General features: G+C 36.6%; 1 protein-coding gene across 1 annotated transcript in view; it reads right to left on the minus strand.

Annotated features, from left to right (window-relative positions):
- abcb7 (ATP-binding cassette, sub-family B (MDR/TAP), member 7) overlaps positions 1-13374 on the minus strand; it is a 43227-nt gene that overhangs the window by 11678 nt on the left and 18175 nt on the right. The window contains exons 5-14 of the mRNA XM_055178227.2: positions 12774-12906; positions 7248-7516; positions 7048-7136; positions 6881-6968; positions 4859-5033; positions 4570-4727; positions 3800-3963; positions 3580-3709; positions 559-730; positions 367-470 (exon numbers count right to left, since the gene is read on the minus strand). Of these exons, the coding sequence (XP_055034202.2) occupies positions 367-470; positions 559-730; positions 3580-3709; positions 3800-3963; positions 4570-4727; positions 4859-5033; positions 6881-6968; positions 7048-7136; positions 7248-7516; positions 12774-12906 (1482 nt within the window). The remainder of the gene's footprint in view (positions 1-366; positions 471-558; positions 731-3579; positions 3710-3799; positions 3964-4569; positions 4728-4858; positions 5034-6880; positions 6969-7047; positions 7137-7247; positions 7517-12773; positions 12907-13374) is intronic.

The following is a 13374-nucleotide window of genomic DNA, read 5'->3' on the forward strand; positions in this document are numbered from 1 at the left end:
CAAGTGTTTGGTGGCTTCTAAATTGATCCCTGTTTGGAGCCATAGGAATGAATGGGGCTAGGCTAAATGCTAACACATTCATGACGCGCTGTACAAAGATTAAAAGTGCACGCATTGAAAAAAGATAGGTATGTATAAATTGTATAAAACATAGTAAAATATTAAAAAATGGTGGTGTTTTCCTTTAACAATGTCCTTTTTGAGCCTTGAAAGTTTTGAGCTGCATTGCTGTCTATGGGGGCTCTGAGAGCTCTCGGATTTCATAAAAACATCTTGTGTGAGCAATTAAATGACAAAAAGTTCATTCTTGTGCCATTTGTTGGTCAGAATAAGCTAGAGAGATTATTATAGATATGCAAGAGTCACCTCCTCAGTGATGGAGTCTAGTGAAGACGTGGCTTCATCATAAAGCAGAATGGGAGGGTTTTTTAAGATGGCCCGTGCTATAGCCACGCGCTGCTTCTCTCCACCTGTTATAAAGACACAGCGTGTTCATCAGATCATCACCGCTTCACTGATACTCTTTAATCAAAACAAGACATCATGTCACATATGTACCTGACAGCTTCAAGCCTCGCTCTCCCACCTGTGTGTCATACCCATTAGGCATTTTGAGAATGGCATCGTGGATTCCTGCAAGTCTGGCCACGTTGTACACATCTTCTGCTGTGGCATTGATGTTGCCATATTGCAGATTGTAAAATATGGTATTGTGGAAAAGCACGGGATCCTGAAAAGACAAGAAATTATACGTACATGGTTTGTAACCAGATTCTATTTAAAGAGATCATCTAATGTTTAATTCATTTTAGTTTTGCATAGTCTCTCAAATTTAGCGTGATCACTGTTCCCATGGTACCTACTGCTGGTTTATAAAAGACAGACATTAAACTAGCTTTTGACCTTTTATGAAGAACATTTAAGTTTTAAACAAACCCACCACAATGCTAGTGAGTTTGTGTGTAGTTGTCAGGCTGTTGCTATCTGATTGCTAAAGTGATCAAAATGATTTTTAGCATGTTGTAATGTTTTTGCTTGTGTACTTTATGAGTTTGGGCTGCAAAATTCGTGCCCTATGGGAAATAAGATCACAATCCTCTCACACAATTCTCTCTCTTTTTTTTACAAAAACATTTATTGCACTCAAGAAAAAAAAGTGCTACACATGACGATCAGTTATAATAAAGTGCTGGTCTTAAAGTCTGGACGTAAAGTCTCTTTTACTTATTTTAGACCCTTTAAGATGAGTAACTTAAAATCTGTTAGCTGTTAAACATAAACTACAGAATGTTAACATTGATAAATAAAAAGAGTTCAAATAAATGGCACCTGTGCTTTTACACTTTAAGTGGCCAACCTTAAAATTTTAAAAACTTGAAGGGCTCCCGGACACCTGGCGCAATGTGCGACCCGGCGCAATTATCATTTTCACGTTTAGCGCCGCGTTATTTAAATAGCAAATGCATTTTCGCCCAATGTTGTGCCCATGGGCGTTCTGGTCTGAAAACAAGGTGTGTTCAGGCGCATTGTTGGCGCATTGCTATTTTGAGGCAACTAAAATAGACTACGCCATTGACCAACAAAAACCTGCTCTAAAGACTAAAGTCAATGGCGCAATGTTGTTTTTGTTATTTAAAGAGCGCATTAGTAATATTCGCCTTTAAACGAGAGACAACGCGCGTTTGCTTATCACTCACATGGATGCGCAGCAGCACAAAAACATTTTTAAATATGAAAGATTAAAGGATTGAAATGTAAAAGATTATTATTGAGTCTCTTGGACATAAATGAGGACTGATTATGAGACGTTAGAAGACAAAAAGAGCTGCTTCACCTGCAGCATGGTAAGTAAATAAATGCTTTGCTTTAAACAAATGCATCTGTTTTTAAATGCTACCTCACGGATTTATTGTATATGGTGACTCTGTACCTGTGGATATGGTGAGATGAGAAACATTTTTAAGTAATGCTTTTTAAAAAAACATGACGCTGTCCGAGTGCTGAAACGCTTCAGCTCTCCGCACGTTTGTAAATTCTTTATCTCTTCTTTGTATTTTTAGAGCACAAACCTTTTCTTGCATATTTGCAAATTATTTTATGAGATTACAATGATTATGTAGGATATCAATACATTTACAGCAAAATAAAAGCCTTTTTTTATGACAAAGGTTTTAATAAAAAAAAATTATTTCAATACAAATAAAAGCAACACATTTTTTTTTACATTAATCTTAAACTGGGGGTCTTCTTCCTCCGCTTAGTTTTTCAGTCTCCAAATTCCGCTTTCTAAATAGGGATTAGGCATGGCGCCAGGTGCAACTTGCTTTTACAGTGGATTTAATAATTTTCCTCAACAAAAACATGTAGCCTAATCTTGGTGAGTAAAGGTTTTTCAATGTATAACTAAATATTAATTGAGTCTTAAATCCATAATTTAGACAGAGGATATAGACTAATGTTGGCATTAAAGGAGAGAAGTGGCGAAGCAAATCCCGCCGAGCCTTCATCTTAATTTCATTATTGCCAAATACCCATCTTAATTCAGAATGTATTATCTTTATTTAATTTGTTAAGAAATAATTATTTTTATTGGCATGTTGGCCTATTTATAGTGTATTGCATAGGCCTATTTAGAGTAAGATGTTACGATGTTACAGATTACTTATTTTATTTCTTTGTTTTAACTTCCAAGTTGCGTAGCCTAGTTAGTCATAAATAAATAATGTTTAAACCTGTGTAAATTACTCATTCTCGACAAAAGCTGTGTACGTGCGCACATTTAAATGTCGGGCTGTAAACGAGTTCTGGTTTTTAAAAAGCTGTCAATCAAAATGTACTTTCGGGTTCGAGACGAATTCTGTCGGGCTTCGGTCATTTTGGGCCTAACTTTTAAGGCCCGATTACAGCTCTAGCCCAAAATACACCCATTACTCATAAGGAGAATAGGAACAACCCTTTTAGGCCATGTGCATGGTGCATAACTATTTTTCCTGTCGTTAAATTAGCAAAAGTGGGTTCGGACACGCAGATTAAGACCGTGCGCTTTAGACCATGCGCTTAGATCGTTAAAATATGGCCTGAAACCTTTAAAACACTTGTGGCAGTGATACAGAGGTATTTCCTTGCCTTTTTTCAGAACAAATATTGTTTGTTGCATCGTCACCACAAAGTTTTTTTCTGCAATGGCGCATATGACCTATAACCGCTATCGGTAGATAAAAGCATTTATCCCACTACTGGACATCGGCAGATTGTTTAAAAACAGCCAATGATTTTAGGGCAGATTATATCCTGACAATCAAAACACAGCAGAACATGAGTTGGGTGCCAATGACAACAGATATGCAGTTTCTATACATATAAAAAAAATTCAAACCTATAGGTATCTACTGCTATCGGAAAATGTCATTCTAAGTTATTGATTATCGAATCAGAACAGAAATGTTGTACCGGTGCATCGCTAGCATATTTTTAAGATGATTCATGTAGATGATTGTAATTTTGTACTAGATATGTAACTATTTTTTTTACATTTAACATGTTCTCTGTGTTTATTTAGAGACGGGATAAAACTCTCACCTGCGGTACAACACCCACAGCTTTTCTCAAGCTATCCAATCCAACATCACGAATGTTTTGGCCTGCAATGTAGATGTTTCCTCGCTGTGGCTCGTAAAAACGAAAGAGCAAACGAACAATTGTGCTCTTCCTAGAAAAAACATTCATTCAATGTCAGCATTGTGATATAAAACTATGGGTTAGTACAGTATGTAACTGTGTAATCCTTCATTAAACTAACCCGGATCCACTGCCACCAACAATCGCCACTTTTTTCCCAGCAGGTACTTCAAAGGAAACTCCGTTAAGCACCTTTTGCCCCTCCAAATACTCAAAATACACATCCTCAAATCTGATAGTGGCTTCCTGAGGGGCTACGAGCAGAGGCGGGGCCATTTCTTTCTCCTTCAAAAGACAAAAAAAAGGCTTAAAAACACATTTAATAGCGGGAAATATCTAAATCACACTTCATTCATTCATTTTGAGCAGACATTTTTTTTAGGTTTTCTAAACATTTTTTTTTAATGGTAACTGTTGTAATGGCAATGGTAACCGAATGGCACTCTGCAAGTTTACATTGATTCACATACACACACAGACAGACAGACGCGTTATTAGAGAGTCTTGTGATAATGGCTTGATGGGCAGTGCTGTCATGCGGTGAAAACCATTACTGATCACTGCGAACAATCGCACAGATTTTATTCACGGTAATTACAGGCCGCATATGAAATTAGCCAAAGCAAGAATGAGATTCATCATCATCCATCCCCCACTGACGCCATGAAAGACAGAAAACACTCAAATGTTGTCTGAATTGAAACAAATACTACCACACACTTTAATGCGTCAATCTGTAATAATGGAAAAAGGAAGCTCTTGGTAGTTTAATAAAAAGCTCGCTCAAATCAAACAAAGCCGACTCTCAATTCACATTCAGTCTGTATATAATTTGTAATTTTGCAGGCTAAATAAAGCAACACAAGCGACTGCGGTGAAGGTATAGCAGACCTTTATCTTAGTGTCAACACGGAGCAGCGTGAAGAGTGTGTTCATGTCTATGAGAGCTTGTCTCGTCTCTCTGTACACTGTGCCCAAAAAATTGAGCGGTAGAGAGAGCTGGAAGAGCAAGCCGTTCACCATCACCAGATCTCCTACTGTCATCGTCCCTACAGAAAAACATACAAGAGCGTGTTAATCAATAAGAAAATAATCGCATACTTACTAAATAAATAACAAAATAGTATAAAATATAAAATGAAGATGCATGATGAAAACATCACACGTCACTGATTTTCACCTGCCATTATGCCTTTGCTGGCGAGCACCATGATAGCGGTGAGACCGACACTGAATATGGCACTCTGACCGAAGTTAAGCATGGCCAACGTCGACGTCGTCTTCAGAGAGGACGACTCGTACACCTTCAGATAACTATCATACCGTTCTGCTTCATACTTCTCATTGTTAAAATACTGAAACAGAAAACCCATGTGAAAACTAAAGGACTTGAATTGAAAATGCACTAGTCGTCTCAAAAGAACCAGAGAAAAAGAGAAATATGAACATAAATTGTAAAGTTATGTTACTATTACCATAGAAATGCACTTGTTTGGACAGTATGGTCACTTGTTATACGTGGGACAGTGCAGTAGTGTTTGCTGACGATATATTTAGCACACTCCTCATGTCACATTTTGATTTATTTATGCATTATGTGTCTGTGGTACAGATTTGACCCAGATTTTGCCCTATAGAGAAATTGAAACTGAAAACATCTCTCAATTATGGCTAAATCTTAAATTTTTTTTAATATGAAATAGCATCAAACTTAACAATGGCAATGATCAGAGGAAGTGAAATGCTGTGTGTTTACAGGGAACCGGAGAGATACGGGGGTATCTCTAACGGATTTGGAGTGGGTAGAGATCTCATTATGTATGCGCACTTAATCCAGCTGCATTGACATCAGTGACGGGGACTAAAGCCCTGCACAAAATATATCTCTTAAGACTGAAGATATAAGGGCAGAGCACAATAGCTTGTTAGGATATAAGATTGCAACCTTTAAAGAGCTCATATTATGCAAAATCCACTTTTACAAGGTGTTTGGACATAAATGTGTGCTGGCAGTGTGTGAACACAACCACCCTACAATGAAAAAAAATCCACCCACTCCTTCTTTAATCCCCATTAAACTAAAGCAGTTTCATTAGACATGCTGTTTTGACACTTTTGTTAATGTGACATCACACTGATAAAGCCCCACCCACACACATACATATACATGCATCTAAAAAAATTGATAGAATGTGACCTAATACAGTGGTTTACCGCGAGATGGTGCCAGGGGGGCCCCAGTTTTATGACATTTAATGAAATACATTAATTTATCATGAATTCTGTGTAATTCAATCAAAAAAAAATAAGGCTACTACCCAACAGCTATACTTTTTTGTATAATTAACTTTTTTTTTATTAACTTTTTGAGTTTTTGTAGAGTTTTTTTGTCAGATTTTTTCTTTGGGGGGCCGCGAAGGAATGTACCTTACATAAGGGGGGCCGCACGCTGAAAAAGTTTGGGAACCACTGACCTAATAGATATGCCAGATTTCTATACAAAACATGAAAAGGTGGAAAAATTGTCAATTAACCCTGTACCTAACTAACTATACTCTCTTGGTAGTAGGCAAGTTGCAGTAGGTTAAGTTGCAGCTTGTTTACATCTCAATTCCTACTTGTAAACCCTACTAAAAATAGTTTTGATTATGTGTATTGTTGGCTTCTTTTACAAAATGTCAAATGCTGTCTTATTTTGTAAGTTGCTGTCGATTAAATGTCTGCAAAATAAATAAATAAATAAATAAATGTGACTGTAGACTGCATACAATTTTATGATTTTATGAAATGATTCTCATTTAATCATTTTATGATTTTCATAAAAGTTTAATGCCTTTCAGAAATGTTTCTTTTTTGAATATGTAAATATATCAAATGAAACAATAGACCCTCCCCAAAAACTGGTTCATCCTATCTTCATTAGTTCAATTTCAAATTTTTGAACAAAAAGCTGAGATAATTGCATTTTGTAAATGACTTTTGTTAGAGATCAGAGCGATAATCAAAATATACAAAAAGTTTTTACTGTTTTTGGATCCGTTTATGCTATAGTGTTTTATAAGTTGGGTAAGAGCGTCACCTAGTGGATAATAGCAGAAATATGGATTGACGTAAAAACTCATCTTTGACAGGGAAGCATTTTCTCTTAATTGATAACTCGTGGAATGACTTTACTGTACATTATACATGTAGCATGACTCACCTTAACAGTTTCATAATTGAGTAGAGAGTCGATCGCAGCGTTTCCGGCTTCATTATCTGCTTTATTCATCTCTATCCTGAACCGCGTCCTGATCACACATAGATTGATTAGTAATGACACCTGTACATATTTTTAAAACAAACACCTATTGTAATGTAGTACTGTACCTCCACTGTGTAACAGCGACGGTGAACGCAGTGTACGCTGACAGGGTTCCCAAAGTGACCATAGCAAACTGACCACCACATTTATAATACTGAAAAGAAACAACAAACACCACTGCCAGTGAGTGACATCTCCATCTAAAGAAAATGTGAAATGAGCACTTTATGTAAGACGTTTATGTATGAAGTCAATCAGGACTCACCAGAATGCTGCTGACCAGAAACATCTCAAAGAAAGTGGGTCCCAAGTTAAAGACCAGAGCGCTGAGCACGAAGCTGATCCCTCGTGTGCCGCGGTCGATGGCTTTGGACAACGCTCCCGTCTGTCTGCTCAGGTGAAAGCCCAGGTCCAGGTTATGAAGATGAAGAAAGACGTTCTTGGCGATCCTTCTGATGGAGCTCTGAGCCACTTTTCCAAAGACAGCGTTCCTCAACTCATTAAAGAGCGCTGCTCCGGCACGAGACAAGCCGTCTGTAAGCCACACACACAACATGACAATTTTATATAAAAAAAATTAAGAGACCACTCCAGTTTTGTCTTTAATCATCATTTTTACATGTATTACAACCATTTCTGTCCAGTGTCTGTTGAATTCCAGAAAAAGCAAAAACCTTAAAGGAATAGTCTACTCATTTTCAATATTAAAATATGTTATTACCTTAACTAAGAACTGTTGATACATCCCTCTATCATCTGTGTGCGTGCACGTAAGCGCTGGAGCGCGCTGCGACGCTTCGATAGCATTTAACTTAGCCCCATTAATTCAATGGTACCATTTAGAGATAAAGTTAGAAGTGACCAAACACATCAACGTTTTTCCTATTTAAGACGAGTAGTTATACGAGCAAGTTTGGTGGTACAAAATAAAACGTAGCGCTTTTCTAAGCGGATTTAAAAGAGGAACTATATTTTATGGCGTAATAGCACTTTTGTGAGTACTTTGACTCGGCGCAGTAACACCCTCCCTCTCCCATTATGAGAGTGAGAAGGGGAGCGGACTTTTCAGGCGAGTCCAAGTACTCCCAAAAGTGCTATTACGCCATAAAATATAGTTCCTCTTTTAAATCCGCTTAGAAAAGCGCTATGTTTTATTTTGTACCACCAAACTTGCTCGTATAACTACTCGTCTTAAATAGGAAAAACGTTGATGTGTTTGGTCACTTCTAACTTTATCTCTAAATGGTACCATTGAATGAATTGGGCTAAGCTAAATGCTATCGAAGCGTCGCAGCGCGCTCCAGCGCTTACGTGCACGCACACAGATGATAGAGGGATGTATCAACAATTCTTAGTTAAGGATATAACATATTTTAATATGAAAATGACTAGACTATTCCTTTAAGTCACCCAACAGCAATGTAAAACACTAAAGCCCAATTTATAGTAAAAATTGTCATTTTACTTAAACACATACAGTACCTATAAATAGTATGTTTTCAAAAAATGAAAATAATCTTGACTTAATTTTTTCTGCAGCTGTGTGTGTGTGTGTGTGTGTGTGTGTGTGTGTGTGTGTGTGTGTGTGTGTGTGTGTGTGTGTGTGTGTGTGTGTGTGTGTGTGTGTTTTAATGCAAAACCACAAAATACCCAAAACTAAAGCGAACTCCACACTACTCTAACCGTGATAATTATGCTAAAAATGTTTTACAAATACACCACAGTATGAATGCAAAAATAAATGCTCTTGGCCAAAAATATGTGTTAAATATATGCTAAATACATTTTGTAGAAAGCAAAGCTTAATTAAATATATTTTTGATTTTGAAAATATATTTGGTTTTAACCTTCATATACGTATTAACATGTATTACAAAAGGTATTTCAGGAGCAACAAATACATTTCTAATTTTACAACATATATGGCAAAAATATACGTTTCCTGGCCAAAATATAAAAGTTTGTATAAAATATTTTTGCAGTTGAAAATATATTTAATATGAATCTTTTTTAAACCCGTTATGTTTACAGGTTTGTTACTTACAAAGTTTTTCTTCCAATGCGACGTGAATATAAATGTTTTAAAATATATTTCAAAATATACAAAAACATGGGCAATAATTATATTGGTGAAAAATAAATTTTGTAAACATATTTCATTTTTTAAATTATATTTCAGTACATATATTTTTTGGCCATTTTTTGTATATTTTGAAATGTATTTAAAAATATTTTTTTTGCTGTATAGGATGGGATTTCATGCAGTCTTTGTGTCCTCTTTCTCTTCACTCAAGAGTACCTGAAGCTCATTAAAGCAGCTAACATACCATCACACATAGATGAACTTTACAATCCTCTTGACCTGTGAATGTATCTGACTCACTTTCCATTATTAACAATGTCAGGTAACCGGAGCCTTGTTAGTGTTTGTTGCTTAAAATAATGCCTGCAGTCAATGTGCAGAGATGTGGTTAGATTTTGCTGCTACAATGCAATAGAAAACCCTATAAACAACCTTACTTCACATTTCCAATGGTCATTTCACATGTCATCTCTGATTGTTTGGAAGTACAGTAGACTTTATGTATCTAACCTCTATAGTTCACAGTGTTATTTATCAGGATGGGTGACATTGCTAAAAAACCTTCTGTTTATAAGTAACATGGCTGAGCATATAAAAAAGTGTGTTTAGTTAACATCACACAGTATGCCTAATAAATCTAATATTGCAAAGTTTGTATTTATCAAATCCCCATTACACAAGTTTACAGACAGGCTTTATGTAATGCTGCATTACATTGTAAAATAAAAATAAATCTTTTGTGTTACCTCACCGCCACCGGATAGACTGCGTTTATGATCATATGGTCGTAATGATGATGCCCACATGCTCAGATGTTTATATAATGGCCAGTTGTTATCGCAAAACGACAAAAATCTTACCCTAAACAGGGTGCATGATATACTGAGGGCAGCAACACAACATTTCAACTCCAGTTTCAAGAATAAACCCCACAATTATATCGGTTCATATTTAAAATACACAATCCGCTCCGAGGCAAAATAAGAGCTTTAAACTCAATTAATGCAAACTGTGCAAAGATAATCTGTGGCTTATACATCACGCACACACACACATTCACACAAGAAGCGGCTCGGAGAAACATTTAATGACATGTGTGCACAGCACCTAATGGCTCTCATTAAAACATACAGTTATGGGAGAAAGTTAATTTTCACTCGAAGACACAATGACCTGCTAAGTGGTTAGTTACCATTACTCATTAGCTTCATTTCTCTTTATTTAAAAATGGACTTGGGTCTAAACTCACTGTCACATGCTTAACATACAGCTAGGGCTGCAACAACTAATCGATTAAGTCAATAAAAAACGATAATGAAATTGGTTGTCAACAAATTTCATTATTGATTAGTTGGTCTGTGACATCACATGCTCCCGCTCCACGTTGGACAGCGCGGACACGTGTCTGCTTCACACAGCGCGGACTGTGTGCTTATAATTAAATTCACATGAGATGTGTGCTCAAAATCAGGCAGATTTTCTTTACACAATGTGAGCTGCACGTTTATCAGACCCTTATTCTCACCGCGCAACCAGCTTGGTTAAAAGCAAGGCAGCGTTGCCAGGTCCTCTGCCTTTTGAGGGAGTTCTAAATTGGGCGTTTCTGCATGTTAATGTTTTTCTGCGGGTTAGAAATTGAATGATTTGGTTCATTAGTTGTTGGTATTTGGGCTGTAAATAGTCATTGGGATGCTTTTGGACTAATTGAATGGCCATTGGGCTGGTTTTGTTACGCAGATCTGGCAACCCTAACAGGACAATGACAAAAGAGCAAATTGTGGTTAATAAAAGTTTAATTTCCTTTAATATAAGTGAGTTTGTTGGGAAGAATTCTCCTTTCATATGTATATGTGTTTTGAGTGCTGCAGTATATAAATGTAACAAATTATTTGAATTATTGAACCACAAACTATGCATCTATTTTAAAGTAAGGGGGAAATCCAAGTTTTTATTACTGTAACAACAACAAATGTATATCACTTTTATATCATAATGGCTTATTTATTTTATTAATAATGAATAATGTTAAAGGCGGAGTCCACGATGTTTGAAAGCCAATGTTGATATTTGAAATCACCTAAACAAACATGCCCCTACCCCAATAGAATCTGGACCTTCTTTTGATAGACCCGCCCCACACATACGCAACCCAGGCATCGATGTTGGTTAGTAGACACGCCCCTTACTGCTGATTGGTTATAAGTGTGTTTTGGTAGTCGGCCCGTCTCATTTTCAAACATCGTGGACTCCGCCTTTAATACTCATCAAGGTCTAAAGCTGAAGATTAAAATAAGTTTATTAATCTGTGGCAAAATTTCATCAACAGCACATCCCTGAAGACTCAATTCGTTTTGTTTGTTTATGTTTTGACATTTACAGATGTTTTATTACTTAAAACCTGCACAAACTATTTATTTAGGTTTAAAATAACAAAATCTCAAAGTTTATATTAGTAAAACTGTAGTAGTGCGTGGCTTAAACATGGGCCGGTTTCAAGGTATACTGAGGTTTTAAACAGTCAAGGTTTCAAAACCACTAAAATGTTCTGTGATACCGTCTCTAAGATATGAGTTGTATTTATACAAAATTCATTAAATCATTAAGTCATGTGATTGATTTAATGTTTACATTTAATATACATTACCAAAATATAATATATTTTAAAAAGCAAAATATAATTTAAAGGCTTTTTTACCTGGCATTTGAAAATAACACATTTTAGTGTTGCAATGGGAATACCGCAACACCGTGAAACCATAGTATTTTGGCTAAAGGTTATCATACCACCAGAATCTTATACCCGCCCATGCCTAGTGTGGCTTTTACACTTTTAAAAGTTTAAATAATAGTCTCATCGTGATTGTTTGACCTCATCATGATAATTTCAGATCACCGCAATGATTACATATCTCTGTAAAAAACACAAGGGGGAGCTGCAGCTGTATATACGAGACCGTATCAAATGGCGCTTCTTAACTGACAGTGTAACGTAATATATTGCAAAAGAAATGCCGCAAAACTTTGATAAGCAGTATGAACTGCCAGGTAAAACATACATTTCCAAAACAGCAATTCCAAATTTAGGGAAGTGAATGATGCTTTCTTAAGGATCTGTAAGGAATAGACTTTTTTGCAGCCACTCCAGTACTACAGTAATATGACCTTAGTAGGATTGGCTACTATTTAAGGCCTGATCTGGTATAGTCAGTTTATTTTGATTGCATTTTTATTTTCAGTTATGACAATTTATTGTGTTTATTTCTTATGAAGAATTTTCAGTTTTTGAAAGATATATAAATTAAATAATTACTTTACTTAAAATATTTACTACCAGGTAAACCTTGCAAAGTTAATCATCATAATCGTCAAAGTCCTAAAACCAAATTACATAATTTCGTGCCTTTAATGCACTAATGCAGTTGTTAAAAAACCAAGCATGAAACAACCGTGAACAGATTTCCCCCCAAGGTTATAGTGTTGTGTTTAGCCAGGAGCAGGTTTGTGTTGTCAATAAGATAAGCAAATTAAACATGAAACTTTACACCTCACCTATAAGAGCAGATGCACGCATGACAGAACCCATTATAATGACTGCAACAGCAACATTGACACAAAACTTTTCAGGAAAGGTCAGCCGACATTTAATATTCAGCACACTTTCCAAAATGAAGCCAAACACCTGCCAAGACAGGAGCAGGCAGGACTTACAGCCAATCAAAATAGCCGTTGCCATAGTTGCCACCGTGTTTGGCGCATCGCTCAGGTTCAACATGTGTCCCGACATCTGGTTCAGGTTGTCCACCGCATATTTAAACATGAAGGGCACCGTCACATTGGTCATCTGGAGGACAAACGGGAAAAAAGAAAAAGGTTGGTGTGAGCGTGCCAAATGTTTTGATAAGTTCCTGAGTGCAGCGGTGGGCAGAACCCCGGCACCGCGTGGCATTGCATTAACAGAGGGCTGAGCGTGCGCTCCTGCAGACACATCTGAAAATGAGTTGCATGATGCATTCGCTAATGGAATTGAAATGGTTATTAAAGCTAATTAAAAGCTCTCGGACAGCTGCAGGGCCACGCCAATACACAGCACAGCATTAGCTGCACGCCATTTCCCTTTAATTTGGCCCCACTTTATTTCACCTCTTTCATCCCATGTGACTCAGACAGCTTGTAATGTCATTTTAGGAGATGGCACTTTCAATTTTACTTCTCGAGAAACTTATCCAAAGCTCCTCGTGTGAATACATTGTATACTTTGTCGATGCATTACATTAAAATATACATTTTTTTTTTAACTTTAGCCCTATTC

The sequence above is a fragment of the Misgurnus anguillicaudatus genome, chromosome 16 (assembly GCF_027580225.2).
Source record: "Misgurnus anguillicaudatus chromosome 16, ASM2758022v2, whole genome shotgun sequence".
NCBI lineage: Eukaryota > Metazoa > Chordata > Actinopteri > Cypriniformes > Cobitidae > Misgurnus > Misgurnus anguillicaudatus.